The sequence below is a fragment of the Rhinopithecus roxellana genome, chromosome 5 (assembly GCF_007565055.1).
Source record: "Rhinopithecus roxellana isolate Shanxi Qingling chromosome 5, ASM756505v1, whole genome shotgun sequence".
Taxonomy (NCBI): Eukaryota; Metazoa; Chordata; class Mammalia; order Primates; family Cercopithecidae; genus Rhinopithecus; species Rhinopithecus roxellana.
Window position 1 is genome coordinate 82,781,810 of NC_044553.1, and position 20,011 is coordinate 82,801,820.

At 44.7% G+C, this 20,011-nt stretch overlaps 1 protein-coding gene across 6 annotated transcripts in view; it reads left to right on the forward strand.

Annotated features, from left to right (window-relative positions):
- SLC8A3 (solute carrier family 8 member A3) overlaps positions 1-18,253 on the forward strand; it is a 143,029-nt gene extending 124,776 nt beyond the window's left edge. For 2 of the 6 annotated variants that reach the window (XM_030931481.1, XM_030931482.1), the window contains 4 exons: positions 10,323-10,447; positions 11,327-11,426; positions 13,428-13,703; positions 16,135-18,253. In XM_030931481.1, coding sequence (XP_030787341.1) covers positions 10,323-10,447; positions 11,327-11,426; positions 13,428-13,703; positions 16,135-16,511 — 878 coding nt within the window. In that variant the 3' untranslated portion in view covers positions 16,512-18,253. Of the gene's footprint in view, positions 1-1,441; positions 1,546-6,618; positions 6,637-10,322; positions 10,448-11,326; positions 11,427-13,427; positions 13,704-16,134 lie in introns of all 6 variants that reach the window. The other 4 variants (XM_010359755.2, XM_010359753.2, XM_010359754.2 and 1 more) reach the window with 4 other exon arrangements.
- The last annotated feature ends 1,758 nt before the right edge of the window (positions 18,254-20,011 follow it).

The window sequence follows — 20,011 nt, forward strand, 5'->3', positions numbered from 1 at the left end:
GAACCACTATTGTGGATGTGGTCTCTCATTGAGTGAAACGTTTTTATGTGGCATGTGATTGTACTTGTAAAGTACACACTCCACAAATGCACAGCAAGTCCTGTGCCTTACAAACTCCCTTGGGTCAGTCTACTACATTATAAATGGCAAAGCCAAGCACATCCACAGAAGGTAGCAGGAACATCAGAGGATCTGAAGAGACATTTAGGTAAATGCTCTTTACCCTTTAGAGCATTTAGTTCTTAGGCCTCCCCTCCCCCAATCTCCCCCCTGCCCCAAAAAAGAAGAAAAAGAAAAACAAAGCAGAAAATTACAATTCTGGCTCACTAGTAGGACCTGCTGGCCACCATTGTGATTCCATGAAGGACCAGAAGAAACCACATAGGAAGAACCAGGCCCAAAAGGCAACTTCTCCAATGACAAAGAGCCAGTCTTTGGAGGGGAGTGAATTTCAAGGAACCTTTTCTTCCCTGGGTGATTTGTTTTTAAAAGATGCTATGTTTTGTTGAGATACCCAGAGATGAACAGAAACTTCCATCACCTTGTGCCCCAGATCCATGATAATTCACATTGAGGAAGCCAGTTTGGGGACACATCACCCCTAAGTGATAGAAGCCCAAAGGTGATTTAGAATTTGATGATTTACATCGTTGTCTTCACATTTTCCCAGAAGTGCATCAGCTGTAAATAGTAAAGGATTCCTATGTCATATTGGGGTTAATATATATTTATTTTAGTTCCCACCACTGAAGCCCTATGAGATAAAGAATGAGAAGATCACACAATTCTACCTCCCTTTCTTCTCTCTCTCTCTCTCTCTCTCTCTCTCTCTATCTCTCTGTCTCCCTCCTCTCTTCCTCTCTCTGGTTTCCCTTCCTCATAAATACTTTTCTTTTAAAATTTTCTTTCTGAAACTCACAGTGGAAGTGAGTATAGACACAAAGAAGGGACACAAACCCTGGGTTCTGCTGACATATTTCCTGTTGTGGGAAGACCCTGGGTCATTCCCAGTGGGTCAGTAGTTTACCTGTTGCCCAGAGAAATGCCACTGTTACCATGTGACACCCGGTGGAATGTGCTGCCCGACTCACTTCCTACTAACTGTTGGCAAGGTCTAAAATGACTGCACACCATTACCCGCCTTCTGCCTTCTCATCCCCTCCTGTCCTTCTGGCTCCCTTCCTTTGCCCAACTTTCCTTGCCTCCTGGCTCCCTGCCCCTCTCACCCATAAGAACAACTATGACCAAGGAGACAAGAAAAGCTAAGACCATTTATTACCTGAGAACAACACAATCCACCATGGTCCTGTCAAAAGCCACCTTGGTGGGACTGGACTGCATGTGCCAGGAATGATGGGGAATGATTTTAAAGGCTGTGCTCCAGGTGACCAACCAATCTACCGACCCAGTCGACACACTCTCTCTCTTGTTGTCCCTACAGGAAAACCATAAGGGTTAAAATAGTAGATGAGGAGGAATACGAAAGGCAAGAGAATTTCTTCATTGCCCTTGGTGAACCGAAATGGATGGAACGTGGAATATCAGGTGTGAGATTTTTTAAAAACAAAGCAACAACAAAAAAATAAAAATTAAAAATTAAAACAAACTGAAAAACAACAAGAAGAAAGAAAAAGCAACTATATTTTTGTCTCCCTCCTTTTCTTCCCTTCTCCTCCTTTCTCTTTTTGACCAACGGATTTTTTTATTCTTTTCCCTCCTGTATTCTCGCTCTCACCCTGTTTCGGTATCATCTCTGCCTTCTTAGCCTTAGCTTATTCCAAATTCCTCCTTTCCCGCCTTCTGGGCAGCACTGCAGCCTCAATTCCTCATTACCCTAATGAGTTATTTCCCTGTTTTGCTACAATTTTACAATTATTCAATTGCCATGGGCCCCTGCATTCACCACCACTCCACCCCTACACTGTAATCTGTAAATGTGAAAATTCCTTGGTGGGTGGGGAGGAGAAGAAAAAGAAAGGAATGTGATGCGGTGCATGCCTGTCCCCCTCCCTGCCTTCCTCCCCGTCCCCCCTCCCCCACTCTTTAGCCTGGATTGAATGTGGGAGGGTCTGGGATGGGGGTTGGGGCCTGGGTTGCAATGATGCTTTGACAGTTTTCTGCTGCATTCCCCAACTTCCTTTGAATGCTTGGCAGGTTATTCACTTGTGGAGTGGCCCATAGGCCCCTCTGCCCTTCGAGGAGGTAAGTGTATTGTCTGACTGTTTCACGGTTGGGCAGACTGTGGCATGGGAAAGTGTACCAATTGTCAGAGGCCACGGCTTCTGAGAGCTCTCGGAGAGAGAGTTGACTTCCGAAGTAATCATGCAATCTGGAATCCTGAGCTATTCTTCCTCCTCGGGGCATCCCACCCCATCCCATTCTCTGTTTGTTTCTAGCCCAAGGTTAAGTACCTTATTCAGGCTACTTTGGGACAATGCAACCTCTAAAGCAGAAAATTGAGAGTTCCCGAAGGGAAGGAAGTAGTTCCAGGTATGAAAATTCCTGTAGCCAGGGGCTCCAGAAAAGGACTGACATTGGGTAGGCCTGGAGTGTTGACTTGTGGCTTTTCCAACAGAAGAGACTCTAAATGATGCAGTTGGTGCTGATCCCTGAAAGACAGGTATTGGAAAGTTCACAGATGTCTGCCTTTGTTTGGCATCTGCAAGTGAGCGTATCGCCCAGATCCCAAGATAGCCCTCACCCCACACTAGAGAAGTGGCTTCATCTCCTGCTTTCCTTAGGACATACTTCCGAGAATACCTGCCAGGGGCTCTTCCCTCAGGGGCTGATTATGTTGCAACCAGGGTAGATATAAGGAAGGATTTCTTCCCTTGAAGAAAATGATTAGAAGCCACTACTTTGAATGTGTTGGAGGCATAGATGTGGGAATAGGTTAGGGTGCTCCTGGGAAATAGCAAGAGGACATTCATACTCCCATTCAGGAGAGATATGCTGCTGGGAGCCTCCTAGCAAATGGAGCAGTGAAATCCACCTGTTTGTCAAAAAGGGGTGATCATACTGCAACTAGTTCATATTCATGTGACGAAGAGCAGCATAAAACTTTCCGCACGAGGACAGATCTAAGAGATTCAGCAACATTCCCAAAGGATCCTCTACAGGCCTTTTCAGTGTGATCAGGTCAGTTCTCACTGTCTGCTGGGGACTCTCCTGCAGAGCTGACCACTTCTGTGCCTGCACTGGTTTGGACATACCTGATGCTCTAGGGGCAGAACTCTTCTCCATCTTCCGTTGCTGGTTCTCTTCTCAGCCGCTCAATAAAATGTTGCCCTCAGCCTGACTACCAAAGAGTGCTGGAAGAAAGAAATTATCTCTGGTTCCATTGTTTTCCACATTGTATTCTTGCCTGACTTCCAGTTCCTGCCACCAATAATATTCTCAGAGGTTGATTCAGTACCTGTCCTACCTCATTGCCACCTCTCTTAAGCATTTATTCCACATATTCATAATTGGTTGGAAGCAGCAGATACCCAAGGCCAACTGTAAGTGTCACTTTCATCACTTTCCACAGTCCAAACTACTTAGATGCAAATGAAAGCAGCACAAAGGATTGTACAGCGTACAGGAAGGAAGGCAGTGGCTCCAGACAAGAGGAAGAGTTGGAAGTCCATATATTCCTTTATTCCACCAGTAAAGAGGGTCTTCTTTTATGCCTCCCTTAAAAACCTCTACCAACAGTAAGACAGAGAGTGACCCAAGGTAAGTCTTCAGGAGACCTAAATAAATGCAAATGTCTATGGCTAATCCCCATTTGAGGACATCTTCCTGTTTTGCACTGGATTCTTTGTCCAAGGAAATGTTGGCAACACCCTGGTGGAGGGAGTAGGTGAGAAGACAAGGATTTCAGCAAGCTGTCTGTGTGATGTGCCTCCAGATCTCCCCAGTGACCGAGATGCCAAGATGAACAGTGCCAACAAGAAATGTGTCAATTTCCCAGCTGCCTATTTTATTGTCTACATTTTCTAGGGGGTTAATTTCCAGTTTCTTCAGTCCTTCCCGTATTTTGACATTAGACCATAAGGTGAAAGGTCATAAAACCTGATTGTCTAGACTCAGAAGCAAATGGAAACCCATCCAAATTTCCAGAATTCCCCGCTGTTCTCAGAGTGAGAGACACAACAGTGGAAATTGCTTTTCATTATCACTACTGCATGGGAGAGTCTGAAACATTCAGAATGGCATAGTCTCTGCATGGTCAAAATGACAATTGCATTAAAAAATGAAAGACTGGTTTTGAAATAGGAGACTCTATTTTTGGCAAACAAAACAGACTTCGGAGTTGAGATCAAAAGCTCTGGATGAGCTGGGGGTTGGAAAAAAGGGAAGGAAAAAAGGGAGACTGAATAGGAAACACATTGCTCTGGAGTCTAGAAGTGGACTTCTGAGAGCAACACTGAGCAACATAATCAAAACTGTTGGGCCTGGGCCTGGACATTGGAAGCCTTGAGGTGGAAAGAAAAGCTCTCTCTCTCTCTCTCGAGAATGGGACCTGTTTGGTCCTCCTTTTTCCACATCCATGGGCTCATCTTGACAAGCTGCCCAGATGCTTCCTAATTACTCACCATGCTACGCTCTTTCCAGCTTGTCCCTGGAGTGTCTGAGCAGGAATAAATGACTCTCACCTGACCTGGGAGATCAATACAGGGGAAAGTTCAGCTCCAGCTTCTCTCATGAGCAGCAGCAGGAAAAACACCCTCGAGGTATTGTGTCAGTCAAAGCTGGCCTACCCAGATCTCACTGACCCATCTATAACTGCTAAGCAGAGAGTCTTGGATTCATGGAGACAATGACCAGAGAATGATGGAATTCCAGCGGACTGCAGGCCTTCTCACTACTCTAGGGATGGGCCAGATGTTCGGTGGCATGTATGAGTGAAAACCAGGGCATCAGGGACCTTTCTGGAAGAGCTGCCTTTGACCCACCTGTGTTCATTTGTGTGCTGGGATCTCTGATCTCCCCTGGAACTTGGGGGCCAGGAGGAGCTCTTCCATGGAAACTCCTGGAAGGAGCAGAATAAACAAGCTCTTGCTTATCTATCTATCGATCTGTCTGTCTATCTATCTATCTATCTATCTATCTATCTATCTATCTATCTATCTATCTATTCATCCATCTGCCTATCTGTATTTATCTATCTCAATGTAGTGAGGAAAATCATTGATCCATTAACCTTTGGAATTCTACATGGGAGATACCTAAAAAAGTGAACTGCCTTGTTTATGTATCATGGAGACTCTGGATCCACATATGTCTTAGTGGCTATGAATATAGGGTGATTGATCACAGGCCTGAGTTGCATTCCTGCAGATTCTTAGAAAAAAAAGAAAAATTCACAGACATGTCCCTCCTGGTTCCCCCACAACACACACTCCTTCCTCAGCAATCTCTATTAGTCACCAACTACACCACGAATATGTGGCAAGCTCTTCCCAGACCTTTATCTGAGAGCCAAGGAGTGAGGGGCTGTACTAAGATACCATAGAAATGAAAATGTGGTGTGTCACAAGAGTTTCCTTAATTCTTAGATCTTAAACTCTAAGAGGGTTCAGCATAAGTACAAATTCAAGGGCTAGAGACAACCTGTATTGGGTGTGTCTTTAACTCAGTTTCCCAATCCACATAGGAACCTTGCATTTGTCATCTCCCATCTATGTTGGTATGTTGGTATGACTGTTTCTCTGTTCCAGAATACCTGGACTCTGATTTAGCCTGTCCTTTCTGAAACAGAAAGATCACCCAACAAGAGATGCAGCACCATGAGATCTATGGAAAAGACAGTTGCCAAAATAGACAGCAAACAGCCAAACTTAATTGAACACTACCACATGCAGGGACTTTGCTTAGCAGAGGTGATACAAAATGGCAGGAGCCCATAGCCCTAACCTCCAGGATAGATCTATAGTAAAGACAAACCATTCAAGGAAAACATTCTGCAGGACTTAACATTTTTGCTAAGTCATCCTTTTAGGGGAAGTCAAAGTTCTAGTCAACATGGTAGCTAGGAAGGCATTTGTGGTCATGGAAACCTTATGGGTACTGAGAAGCTGAGCATGAGTTCAACTAAGTTGTTAGGGATGGAAGACATAGACCTGGGCACTGTTCTACTCTTGCACAATACTACCTATTTCCTTGAGCTCCCATTCAAGCCCCATGGTCATTTTTGCCACTGATAAGTTAGCCACTCTGGCAGGGTTGCAACTTACACAGTTTTCATGATAACTGGATTCTCACTCCTTTTTTTACAGAATGGATGTGATAACCTGATATCCTACACAGTCATGAGTGACCAACCCACCCACTTGGTTCCCCATCCTCATTCCTCCATTCCTAGCCCTTAGGGCAGCCAGGAAAGCATGGGAGCAAATGCCCTCACCAGGGACCTGGTGCTCAGCAGCCTCTCTGGTGGCTCACACCTCTTGCTGCTGCTCTGTGCATGCTCCAAAGCTGCTTTTTGCATGTGGCTGCTGAGCTCTCACCTACTAAGCTCACTGCTTTCCTTATGCTGCCAGCAACCACAAAACCTGGGAATACTTTCAAGATGGGACCTTAATGTTCTTTCCTTTTCTTTCTTCCACTTGTCTGGTATCCATTTGCAAACAGCGCTCCTGTTATCTCCAGGTAAGAGGTGTCTTGTCCCCCTCTTTTCTTTCCACTTCTTGCCAGTGCCATTATTTGGTTTAAGACCAATGTCCTTTGAATAAGAACTGCAGGCTCAAGTTAACCTGACAATTTCTCCCAAAGACTGGGAGATTTATTTTCCCACATGAAGCAATTATGAGAAAGCAATTGTGAGGAAGGCAATTCTTTGAGCATCACTTCTGTCTGTGAATGTGGGTAAAAGCACAGCTGATCCTCTCTGGGACCAGGAAGAGAAATTAAGCTTACCAAGGAGATGGTGGGTCATAGACTTCTCCTGAGTCTTAATTCATCTGCCATCTCATGTTGTGGGGGAAGAGACAGTGAGATTCAGAGCTGGAATCTCCTAACGTAATTGTGATAGGATTTGAAAAAAAAAAAAAAAAAAGCTTTAATCCCAAGGGCTCCAGGGAAAATCACCAAACCTGCTGTGAGAATAGGAAAAGCAATTTTTAAATAATCTGGAATTTTACCAGTCCTGGAGCTCTTCCATCTCATCACAGCAGAGGCTTAAATTGCTAGAATTTTGGTTCATTTGTCATTGACCCTTAAAGTCCTATGTACCATGAACAAGATGAATTAGGATAGGGGGTTGGGGCAGTGTTCTGGCTGGAAATATAAATTTTAGAGAATTTAGTTTGGAGAGATTCTCATGCAGAATCTAGATGCTGTAGAGGACATGCACCTACTTTGAGAGTATGCTTGTGTGAGTGGAAACCAATCATAAACAACATTCAACTTCCTGAGCAGATATGAAAACATTTTCAGCATGTCTAGCAATACTATAACTCTTTGTGCAAGCAGAGAGGCCTACACAAGACAGTTTCAGTATATTTTAAAAGAACATCTTACATTTCATCAGTTCTTTGAACACAGAAAAAAAATGTTAAGGTCACTTAAGAGGCAAAACATCTTACAGAGTTCATTGGTATTCAAAGTCACCTACAGGCTACATCCTGGATTCAGGAAGGGGTGGTGTACATAGTAAGGACATTTGCCTTCTGGGAGCCTTAAACAAAAAAAAAATGTAGGTAACTCCTACATTTTTATTTTGTGGAGAAAACACAATCACTCCAGCTTCCTTGGCTTTTTGCTTCTTTTTTATACCAACAAGATAAGGGCTATCCCCAACCCTCTGTTCTTCACTCTTCTCCCAGGGTATTGATTTCCTAGCACTGGGTTTTTCTTCTCTACTTCACTCATCCTCTTGCCTGTGAAGGTATGTAAGCCTTCTTTGTTCCACCCTACCCCACATATATGCATAACAAAGATTGTGATTTAATTTAAGTTTCTTTCTACTTTTAACATATTTGCAAACATCAATAGAAGCTAAAATGGGAAAAAGGAAATGTTTCTTTTCCTAGCTCTTTCAATCTGCACATCTTTAATTTAGGAGCACTTGATTAGCCTTTCAACTCATTGGAAACCTCAAATCCTGGTTTTAATTTTCCTAGGTGGACAGGCAAACATGATTAATGTGCCTGGTGGTGAAAGACAGAGAGTGAATATGTTCATTCTGAGCCACCCTCCTCAAGCTCAGGCACCTTGCAGGAAGAGCACTAGCTGCATCACTCTGCAGAGTGTTCACAACGTCCTATTCTTGCCTGGCCTGGCAAGCTCTTTGTCCTTTCAATATTTGTTCAATCTTCCATCCTATTCATGTTCTATCTCTCTCTCCCCTTCCAGCCTCTCTTCCTGTTCCTAGAACTGAGAGTTTATTTACTCAGTCTGAATATCTAGATCACCTGCCATTTATTCTTTTTACTTGAAATTCTGAGGAGTCACATAAACAAGTGATCAGAATCACTATGGTCCTCTGAATTGGAGACTTATAGTTATCTCAAGAAATAAACAAAATTTGAATTTAAAGGAATGATCATGACAAAAACAGAAAAAGGCAGGAATTATTGCCAAACCAAGAAACTAGAAACTAGAATTAACTTAAAGGCATGTGACTCAATCAATTAACAAATATATACAGAGAGCCTCTGTGGGACTGTGGGAGATCCAAAGATAGAGGACTGGTTATTTGCCAATGGGATTTTTTGCAGAAAGCTAGATGGAAAAACTGACTGTCACCACAGGGGTGGACAGGTCAGTAAGTAGATCAATATCCTGCCAGATGGATATGGTGCTAGATTGATAGGTGGACAAGGGGTTAGACAGGTACATTTATATGTCACTGGAGAGCTCATTATATTGGTATAAAGTTATTGTGTCACATGTAAAGTATGACATGGGGGAATTGAGGAGGAAGGAGTGGAATAAAACTGTCACTGCTAAGATAGGCATTGTGATATGGTGCTTAAACCTGCAAGTAAAGGAAAAGTAATGGAGTCTGTGTGTGTTTTTCTAAGAGCTTTTTCCCAGAGTAGCTCGCAGTCTGGCTTCTAGGGTTGCTGACCTCATAGACAGAACCCTAGATTCACCCAGATTTACCTTCAGAATTAACTAATCAGAGACTCAAATTCAATAGCCTAAATGAAGTCAGGCTGCTAGAGGATGTCTGCTGACTTGGAAATATGCAGAAAGACATGGATCCTTGAGAAAACATTGTTTCCAAAACTGGCCACCAGCACGAGAGGAAGGACAGCACCACGGACAGCTCCCAGACATTTTAGGACTGCCTTCTGTGTTTGGTGCCGGAAACACTGAGCAAAACAGCGAGCTCAGGAAGTCTCCGCACACTCTCATACCATCTTCCTGCAGGCCAACTAGGAAAATTCTTACATAAAATATAAGGCTCTCTGTTTGGTAACTTAAACCCTTGGCTTATAGTCTTTTCAGTGAATTTCTTTCCTTGCAAACTCGAGAGCTGGAGTCTCAGGACTCCCCTTGCTTCACCAATTACCCAGCTAGAGAGAAAAGACCTTCTTGGCCTCTGACCCATTTTGTCCTTGAGATTATCCAAGGACTACAGGATTCCCCTGGGAGGTTTACTGTGTGGAATGAAAACAATTAAGGAGCTGAATAAAAGAATTAATTGCTTGTGAGAATGTGGACTTGGATGGGAAGATGTTTAAATGAGCTCTGAAAGAAACAAGCTGCCAAGAGCAATTTTCAAATCAAAGGGGAATAAAAAGATTCAATCTCTATATCACTCTAATCCAGAAAACATGTCTTCATGGAGAAGTGGTCTTAAAATGGACTCACCAGCCAAAATGGAAAAAAAAAAAAAACTGTTCAACATGAGAAGGGACTATTGGTAAATGAGTCAAGATGCTGTGAAACCAGTAGACATTTCCGTGGAATAAATGTGCTTCTGCACCTTCAAGAACTCTTACAGGAAGTGGTTGAACAAACAGGCCCAACAGTTCAAAATAGTTCAGAGTCAAAACACTTGCCCTTTCTTCCCAGTTCCCCAACATCTCACTGAATGTCTTGAGAACTTCACTTGATGCTATTTCTCAGGAGACCTTTGGATCAGGTTGTCCACCCACATATAAAAGAGAAAGAGGAATGCTTATCCCAGCCTGCAAGGCACATTCTCATGGTCTGATTATAAAGTGTTTAGTACTTCATAAAAAGAGGCACTAAAAATATATATAAATTCCCCATTCCCAAGAGTTACTTGCTTTGTAGCCACTGCCCATGTCTAATACTCTGAGCTGTATCCTTTCAGGGAATGGAAAAGGTGTTAAGGTGAGTCCGATTTTGTTTTGTTGCAGAGTTGACAGACAGGAAGCTGACTATGGAGGAAGAAGAGGCCAAGAGGATAGCAGAGATGGGAAAGCCAGTATTGGGTGAACACCCCAAACTAGAAGTCATCATCGAAGAGTCCTATGAGTTCAAGGTCAGGCAAACAGTGAGGTCTAATTGAATAATAAATAAATTAAAGTGGGAGGCAGAAGACCTGGGGTGTTTTTTTCCACTTTCACTAGTGAATATGTGCAGTTGAAACTGAACAAATCACTTACTCACCCCAGGTCTCAGTTTCTCCATTTGTAACATGAAACAAATAGTGCTGGCCATTTGTATGCGAGGAATATTGTGAGGAAACATAGCATAGAATGTGAAATAAGTGGGCTAGAAAGTCCTGAGATGTATTATCACTACTGTTTAACTGTATTTTTAAAGCAAAAATATTAAAACTCACTACTACAGGGCAAGATATATTAACATCATTATTATTATTCTTTATTGTATTACTCTAAATAGCCAATTTCAAAAGTCACAACCAGGCCAGGCAGTGAGGGACTCACACCTGTAATCTCAGCACTTTGGGAGGCCGAGGTGGGAGGATCCCTTGTGCCTAGGAGTTTGAGACCAGCCTGGGCAACATAGGGAGACCCTATCTCTACAAAAAATAAAACAAAATGAAGATAAGCTTGGCATGGTTGTACATGCCTGTGGTCCCAGCTACTCAGGAGGCTGAAGTGGGAGGATGGCTTAGGTCCAGGAGGTTGAGGCTGCAATGAGCCATGATTGCACCACTGCACTCCAGCCTGGGTGATAGAGTGAGACCCTGTCTCAAACAACACAAAACAAAAAGATTACAACCAAAAACAAATGGAAATAGGATTGCCTCAAAAGAGATCGCCCAAGGCCATTCCATGCATAACTGTCAGAACACCCTGGAGACAGGGCATCTTTCATTCCTTTGAAGAACCAGACTCCTCATTGGTTCTGAGCATTCTAACCTCATGGTTCCAAGTTTTTCTCTTCCTAACAGACTACGGTGGACAAACTGATCAAGAAGACAAACCTGGCCTTGGTTGTGGGGACCCATTCCTGGAGGGACCAGTTCATGGAGGCCATCACCGTCAGTGCAGGTAAGAAGCGTCTCAGGCTGGCCTTGCTGGGAGAAGCAGGCAACCTCTGAGAAGGAAGCGTAAAGCCACGTTAACAGTCGGCCAGTCCCTGGGCAGGCCTGTGTGTTCAGTCTTCCCAGCTCTAGTCCTAGGTGCCTACTGCCTCACTGGATCACTTTGGAAAAGAACCGTGGCGTAACTGAAAAACATGGCTATCTCTGGTTTCAAATCCTTGCTCTGCTGTGTGAAGTGGAACAATGTAGCCTCTCTGACCTCAATGTCCTCATCCCAAAGGGGAACTACTGCTACCTTTCTCAGAAAGGTAGAAAAGTACAGAGTCTTGTATAAAATCCAAACTCAATAAATTCTGATTTCTGTCTTTCTTCCTTTTCTTTTGTTTGGTCCCCCTCTTCTGTAAAATGTGGGACAATTCTGATTTAGAGATGTGGGAGTTAGGAGTTTATAAAATGTGTTGCATCAACTGTCCAACAAAACACCCTGGATGATTCCAAACCCCTCCCTCGGCATTTACTGACAGGCTCCCTCAGTAACGACCCACAGCACAGCCAGGAGTCCTAGCAGGCTGTGGGGACTGCTGGTTGGAACAAGGACGGAAAGGGTCTCCCAACCACCGTCACTATCACCTCAGCACCACTGAGGCCTCCTTGCACTGCCGAGGACTACTGGCCTTGTATTTTATTGAGAGGCTTTGTTGTCATAGCAACCCACAGGGTCATATCCCCATGGCCCCAGAGCCAGAGCAAAAGGACAGCCAGGAAGAGAGGTTTGCTGCTGCTGCTGCTGCTGCCCCACTTTTCTCATTGCCTGCTTTAGATCTTTCTAGCTCCCCTCTGATGACCTGACTGTGCCCCTTTGAGACAATACATGGAATGTAGGCCACATCATCTACCCCGCTCCTTTTACAAAGGAGGGGCCTGGGGTTCAGAAATAAGAGATTATTTACCCCAGCTTACAGATTTTCTTCATGGCAAAGCTGGAATGAGAACCCAAGTGTTCTGACTTCCTGTTCTTTCAAAACCCAGCTTCTACCGGTTATGCCAAAACATGACAGAGGTTGCCATTGGCAAGGCACAGGCATGCCTCAGCACACCCTCCCCTCCAGGGCTGCTGAGTGGGCAACTCTGCCCACATTCCTGGCAAGGACAATCAAGGCCCATCCTGCTCTTTCCCATGAGATATTTGGAGGATGGCACTGGCTCTGCAATATATTCTCATGACCTGGAATGACAGCCATTCCTCAGGGGACAGATAATGACCAGAACCACAATGGTTACTGCAGCAGTCAAGTCAGAAAATTTGAGAGGAGCCCTGCTGGTGTCCAGTGAAGAGTGGCCATGCTGACCTGATTTCACTTTTCTTTGCCTAGACGACAAAATGCAGCCTGTACATTCTCCTTTCTTTCTTTTTTTAAAATAATACTTTAAGTTCTGGGGTACATGTGCTGACCATGCAGTTTTGTTACGTAGGTATACACGTGCCATGGTGGTTTGCTGTACCCATCAACCCGTCATCTACATTACGTATTTCTCCTAATGCTATACCTCCCCTAGTCCCCACTCCCTGACAGGCCCTGGTGTGTGATGTTCCCCTCCCTGTGTCCATGTGTTCTCATTGTTCAGCTCCCATTTATGAGTGAGCATATGTGGTGTTTGGTTTTCTGTTCTTGAGTTATTTTGCTGAGAATGATGGTTTGCATCCTCCTTTCTTTCTGCTCCACTGTCTTGTCCGTCTTAATCTCCTTCTTTCTTTTCTTCCTTATTCCCTGGCCCTCTCTCTCCCACTCTGCCTTGGTGCCCTGCATTCAAACTGACCGGTGAGGCATACCAAATTGTTTCCCAACTATTTTCTGGCATCCTGGCCCTGGCCCCCGTCAGCTGCCCAGAAGACAGCTGGAGTCCCCTTCTAGCGGATGATGCCTGTGGTGCAGGTTGGACTTGACTTCCTTGTGAATGATTATCTGACCTCACTACCCTTTCTCTTGCCTGTTTATCTTGCCTCCAGCAGGGGATGAGGATGAGGATGAATCCGGGGAGGAGAGGCTGCCCTCCTGCTTTGACTACGTCATGCACTTCCTGACAGTCTTCTGGAAGGTGCTGTTTGCCTGTGTGCCCCCCACAGAGTACTGCCACGGCTGGGCCTGCTTCGCCGTCTCCATCCTCATCATCGGCATGCTCACCGCCATCATTGGGGACCTGGCCTCGCACTTTGGCTGCACCATTGGTCTCAAGGATTCAGTCACAGCTGTTGTTTTCGTGGCATTTGGCACCTCTGTCCCAGGTGAGAGTGAGAGGTGCTTGAATTTGCAAAGAGGATTTTACCTGGTTCAAAGGACCACTGGACTCCATCTGATTATCTTCCATACCATCTCAGATCTGAACTTAACAGAGCCTCTGCCCTTAAAGTGCACAAAAGTCAATCAAAGAGATAACTAATGACATTAGCAATGACAGCTAATATTTCTTGAGCACTTTCAATGTGACAGACACTATGTGTGTTCAGCAATTTACACGTTTACATTTTCTCCCTGTAATGTTTCCCAAAGCCCTATTAAATATAGTAAGTTATTATCCCCACTTCACAGACAAAGAAACTGAGGCCCACAGAGATTAAGCTACATGCCCAAGTAAGTGGTCCAATTTCTTAACCTCCACATTATGTGAATAGGTGCAAACAGTGAAATTAAAAGAATGTAGATATTGTTCTCCTTCTATTTACCTCTGGTGATCTCTGAGAGGTTAAAGATTAGCCAACTCAAAGATATCAAAGGAGAAATGCCCGCATACATTCTTGGCCTCCTCTACTTGGAAGGACACTGTGAGTACAAAGCATCTCCTAGCAGAACAGGCAAAGGAAGCTCCATAGCTTTTATCTTTTTATAGGATGAATTACATACTTTTTCTTTTTCTTAGGAACACTCAGAGACAAACAAAAAGGAGCAGACATTCCTTTATTCGTTGAATAAATATTTACTAAGCACGTATTATGCCTGTTACAGTATTGTGCTAGTTTTTGGGACTATAGCGAAAGGCAAGATACACATGCTTCCTTCTCCACGTGGAGTCTATAATCTAGTGAAGGAGATAACACTCAACTACTATAATTAAAGTTATCTTGTTAAATTCTAAGAAGAAAAAGAAAAGGTACTGCATAAGGACGGAAGCTGGGCCTGAATGTAAGAGTTAGCAGGTAGAGAGGGGCTGTACTAACCCAGGTTCTTTACTAAATTTAGTTAGGGGCTTTGGGGCCTCTGAACTCTGAACTTCTGCCAGGGAGCTGGCATCCCAATTGCCCCAGAAAGAAACAGAGCGCATCCTCCTGCAGGAGGTTAGGCTAAATCTCATCAGACAGGACTCTTCTGGCTGGACCAAGAGAAATCTTTCCTGTACCAAGCAAATATATCCTTCAAGACAGTAGCTGAATTCACATCAAATTCTAGGAAAACCTCTTTCCAAAACCCCAGCGCAGACCAGTGGGATTATTTGTCCATTAGTGATGCAAGAGATTTAGCTATCGTGGAAATGCATCAGGAGGTTGGAAATTAGATGGATGATCCCGGGAAGGCCTGTGGATGAGATGCCCTGTGATCTCTGTTCTCCAAGCCTTGGGGAACCTGAACTGTCAGAGGGGAGGGAGGAAATATGGGGGAAAGCATAGAGGTGGGAAGAAATATCAGAGGATCAGAAGCAAACAACGACGACAACAACAACAACAAAAACAAACAAAAAAACCAAGGCCATAGGCAAGACAGGGTAAGAGGTTTTCTCTGGGAGATCTAAAAAAAATGGCAATAATGAAGCAAACCAGGCAGCTATCTTTGGGCAGCTCCAAGTCCTTGCAATTGGCCAAGACAACAGCTAACAGCATTTGAGGCTTTAAGAAGGTTATCCTGTGATCCACTCATCTGATTTAGTGGCTTTGGCTGAAGTTCTTTGGATATAGTTGATGGTATGGGAAGGGTCCTTAACTGTGGGCTTTAGGGTCAAGTCTCTTGCTAACATCCTATGTGACCTTGGGTAAATTATTTGACTCTTATTTTTACCTGTAAAATAAAAGGATTGGGCTAGATGTCTCTGACAGTCCTCCCTATAGCTACAATCTGTACCAAGATCTAAAGTCAAACACCCTGCAAGGCCCTGTGATACACATAAAAACCACAAAGACAGAGCCCCGTCTTCCTTGAATCCACAGTTCACCCTGCATGTCACCATCATGCTTCCCCAGTGTGTCCTCTGTCCCCAAAATCCAGTACCTCGCCCAGTGCTGAGTCAGTAGGCATTGCTCAATAACTGTTGGTGGTTTGTGAATAAATGCCCCATATGACAGTTAAAATCAGGCATCTACTCCAAGCAGCTTCCCACGGTGTCAAGGTTCCCTGGGGAGATATTATGGGATGGCAAACTTCCCTTAACGAAAAAGTAGTCAAAGGAGAACAATAAGCCCACTCAGTAAATATCAGAACTGGAAAGCCCTTCAGAACCTTTTAGATCACTGCAGATGAGGGATGGGAATCCCAGACTAGGGATGTGACCTACCCAGAGCCGCACGGCTTGCTTGTGGCAGAGCTAGGAGGTAGGAGTGGCCCCCTAGCCCTTGTCTCTCATTCCTGGGCTCAGCCCACCAGCTCAAGCTGCTTTTTGCGCATACTGGAAGACAGACCTTGCACACCTTAGCCTCCTGCCAGCTCCCATGTGTCTCTGTCCTTTTCCAGATACGTTTGCCAGCAAAGCTGCTGCCCTCCAGGATGTATATGCAGACGCCTCCATTGGCAACGTGACGGGCAGCAACGCCGTCAACGTCTTCCTGGGCATTGGCCTGGCCTGGTCCGTGGCCGCCATCTACTGGGCTCTGCAGGGACAGGAGTTCCACGTATCAGCTGGCACGCTGGCCTTCTCCGTCACCCTCTTCACCATCTTTGCATTTGTCTGCATCAGCGTGCTCTTGTACAGACGGCGGCCACAACTGGGAGGGGAGCTTGGTGGCCCCCGTGGCTGCAAGCTTGCCACGACATGGCTCTTTGTAAGCCTGTGGCTCCTCTACATACTCTTTGCCACACTAGAGGCCTATTGCTACATTAAGGGGTTCTGAGCCGCAGAACAGAGCCTCCGACAGGGCAGGCCTAGGACTTCTCCTAAGAGAAGGGCACTTCCCCACCAGTGACCTCTCCAGGCTGCGTTGTCCTAGAGAGGCAGCATCAGGACCCAAGCCCCAGGAACTTCACCCAACTTAGGCCCTGGCAATGAACTGAAAGGGCAAAGTCTTAATCAATCAAACAATGGAGGAATCACCGACTTTACACAGTGTTTAATTAAATACAAACAAACAACAGCAACAAATCCACCTCCACCCCATCTCCTCCTCGTATCCCTGACCCAAAGCAAAGGTCAGGGCCTTTCACCTCCTTCTGATTATTCCACCTTCTGATTATTCCTTTGCCTCTCATTTCTTTGGAGGCAGGGTTTCTCCTCTCTGCCCAATTCCATATGTCCCTATTATCTCACTCAGCTGATAAGACGTGAAAATGAGTCACACTCATGTGGCTAGGGTGGGGTTCTTTTTTCATTGTAATCATTATTGTGGTTGCTTTCATTTTGCCATTAGGTTTTGCTTATTATTTTGTTTTGTCTTTTTTTTTTTTTTTTTTTCTGAGGTGAGTGAAAAAGGTGCCACGAAGGAATTACAGGTCTGAGCCAACAGAGAGAAACATGAATTTTCAGACACATGCTCTCCCACCACCCCTTGGCTCCATCAAGATCCAGTTCCCCATCTCACTGTTTTCTCTGAGTTCTCGGGAGGAGTGATGGCGTTGGGGTAGAAATAAGCTCACTCACCCATGCAGGGTACTAAAGATCTTACAGGAGCTTCAACTGGAGCAGGAGGAGCTTTTTATACTTATGTTGAATCAAGTCAAATACAAAAAGCAATTGTCCTTCTTTGCCCAAGTCTTTCCAGTTCTGTGTGTCTTACCGTGTCCATGTCCACTTGTGTATCCTTCTGCAGGAAGACCCACCAAGTAGGAGAGATGGGACAAAAATAGGAATGGTGTGTGATGACAAAGGGCTACTGGAAGAACAAAAGGGATTCAGCCCTTCTTAGTATCTTTGACTTTGTACCTGAGGCAGGAGAAAAGAGCTATCCAACCAGTGAGAGATTTAAGTGAAAAGTTTGTATTTTAAATGTCAATGTGCCTGAGAAATGTCACCTTCACCACTCTCTTGCTTCCTAATGCTCTATACAAAGAGGGCTGACTATATTTCTTGAAGTAGTGTAAAAACTTAGAGATTTTATAAGAGAACAAGGGGCTCCCTTCACCTCTCCTGGTCCCTCAGGTCACACAGGAAAGCATTTTTACAAGATAGGAACTGGAATTCTTCATTTCTCCCACGTTCCTGCTTGTTTTTAAACTTCATGAAGCTCTTTTTCCAGCCTATGGGGTAGTTCTTGCTCCAGGAAGAGGAATCTTAGTTGTCATCATCCTGTGGAGCCTGAGTTTTTAGAGAAAGAGATCTCTGTGCCCTACAGACCTTTTCCCAACAAATGTGGGAAGGACCTGGCTTTAACACACACACACACATACACGCAAATAAACAGACATAAGATGTCATCACGAAACTGCCCACGGATCTTTAGGCTTTCTGCATTGACATAAATACATTTTCTAAGGGGGGGAGAAATTGAAAAACACCTGTTAATTTTAAACACATTTTTTAAGAAAAAAATAACTAAAAAAGAAACAGTGCTCATGTCATAAGCTATGTTGACAGTTGCCAGTGGAAATGTTGGGTTGGTTCAAAAAAAAATAAAAGCTATACTTATATCTCTCTACATACAGCTTGCTTCTCCCTGTGTTTCTTCAGTGGAAGGTCCAGGGGGCCACAGTGGGCTTCTTCTGAGGAGACGTGACTCAGGTCAAGGTGTCACCACCCCTCACACTCAGGTGCCAATGTGTCAAACCTAGTATATTTTAAGCAAAAGTACTTCAGGAAAAAGCCACTTGTCAAAACCTGAACTTTGCGAAGTTGGAAGATGTAAGTAGTAGTAAGAGCTGTGGTAGTTATGGAGGAAGGAGGTTTCTGTATCAGAAAGGCATTGGCCGTGCCAGACTCCAGCTAGGAAAACAATGCCCTGAACCTATTACCAACAGACATGTCTTCACTCATTCATTTATTCATCATTCATTCAACAAACAATTAAGGAGCATGTTGAATATATTGAATGACACTCTGGTGATACAAAGAAGACCAAGACATAGTTCCTGACCTCAAGAAACTCACAGTTTAGGCTGGGCATGGTGGCTCATGCCTGTAATCCCAGCACTTTGGGAGGCAGAGGCAGGTGGATTGCTTGAGGTCAGGAGTTCAAGACAAGCCTGGCTAACAGGTCTACTAAAAATTTTAAAAGTTAGCCAGCCAAGCATGGTGGCACATGCCTGTAATCCCAGTCACTCAGAAGGCTGAGGCACAATAATTGCTTGAACCCAGGAGACAGAAGTTGTAGTGAGCTGAGATTGTGCCACGGCACTCCAGCCTAGGCAACAGAGCAAGACTCTGTCTAAAACAAAACAAAACAAACAAAAATCTCACAGTCTACATGAGGGAAGTGATCCAGAAGCCCACTAAACCTGTTCAAAGAATGGGGCAATGCTGCGAAGGCCTGGTGGGGGGATCTTGTGGAACCCAAGGCAGGAGGCACAGCCGCCAGGCTGTAGGAGCCTGAAAGCCATCAGGAACTGAGCCCACTCTCCCCACCTTCCCCAGGCCACCTGGTCTCTCTCACCCTTGCTTCCTTCTGCCCATTGGGCCCATCTTCTTCTTTTATCTCCCAAGGTGCTTCCTCTGATTTATTTTCTTACACACAGCCCAGCACAGTCACCAGCCCTGACATTATATCATGATCTCACAGCTTTGGTCACCACAATGAACTGGAACTTCCCTCTTTTCCTCTGAGTGCAAATTCTCAATCAAGAGAATATGGCCAACTCTCCATCTCCAGAGGGCCATTCTGAGAAGGCAGAATCCTTTGTAGAAGGCAGTCACAGTGTTGGGGTGCCTGTGGATTGGGTGCTTTGTGTCAAATGTTCACTCTTGGTACAAACAACCCAGGTGTGGAGAGGAGGGTGATGATCACATTGTAGGTACTATTGCCCCTTCTGAAAGCCAAGTGATGGGAAGGGGTTTATGATGCATGTGGACACCAAAGTGCAAATGCTAATGGCAGTCCTATGCCCTGAGGACTCTAAAAGTGACCTAAACAGAGTGCCATGGGAACACAACGGAAGGAAACATTAACTCAGCCTGGAAGAATTGGGAAAGACTTCACAGAGAATGTAACAGGTAAGTAGGATCTCGAAGGAAGATGAAATCATGATTTACTTTGGTGAGGGGCTTCATACTGAAGGATGGACAAAAAGTGAACAGCACATTCAAAGGCACACGCATAAAGCATGACATGGCACAGTCATGGAATGGCAGCAGTCAGCATGGCTAGGATAAAAGTCAAGAGGAAGGCTAAGGGTAGGTGGATCCTAACTGTGGCCCCACTGTGCCTTCTGCTGAGGTTTGGAAGTTGTCTGCAATAGGGTCCTGGGC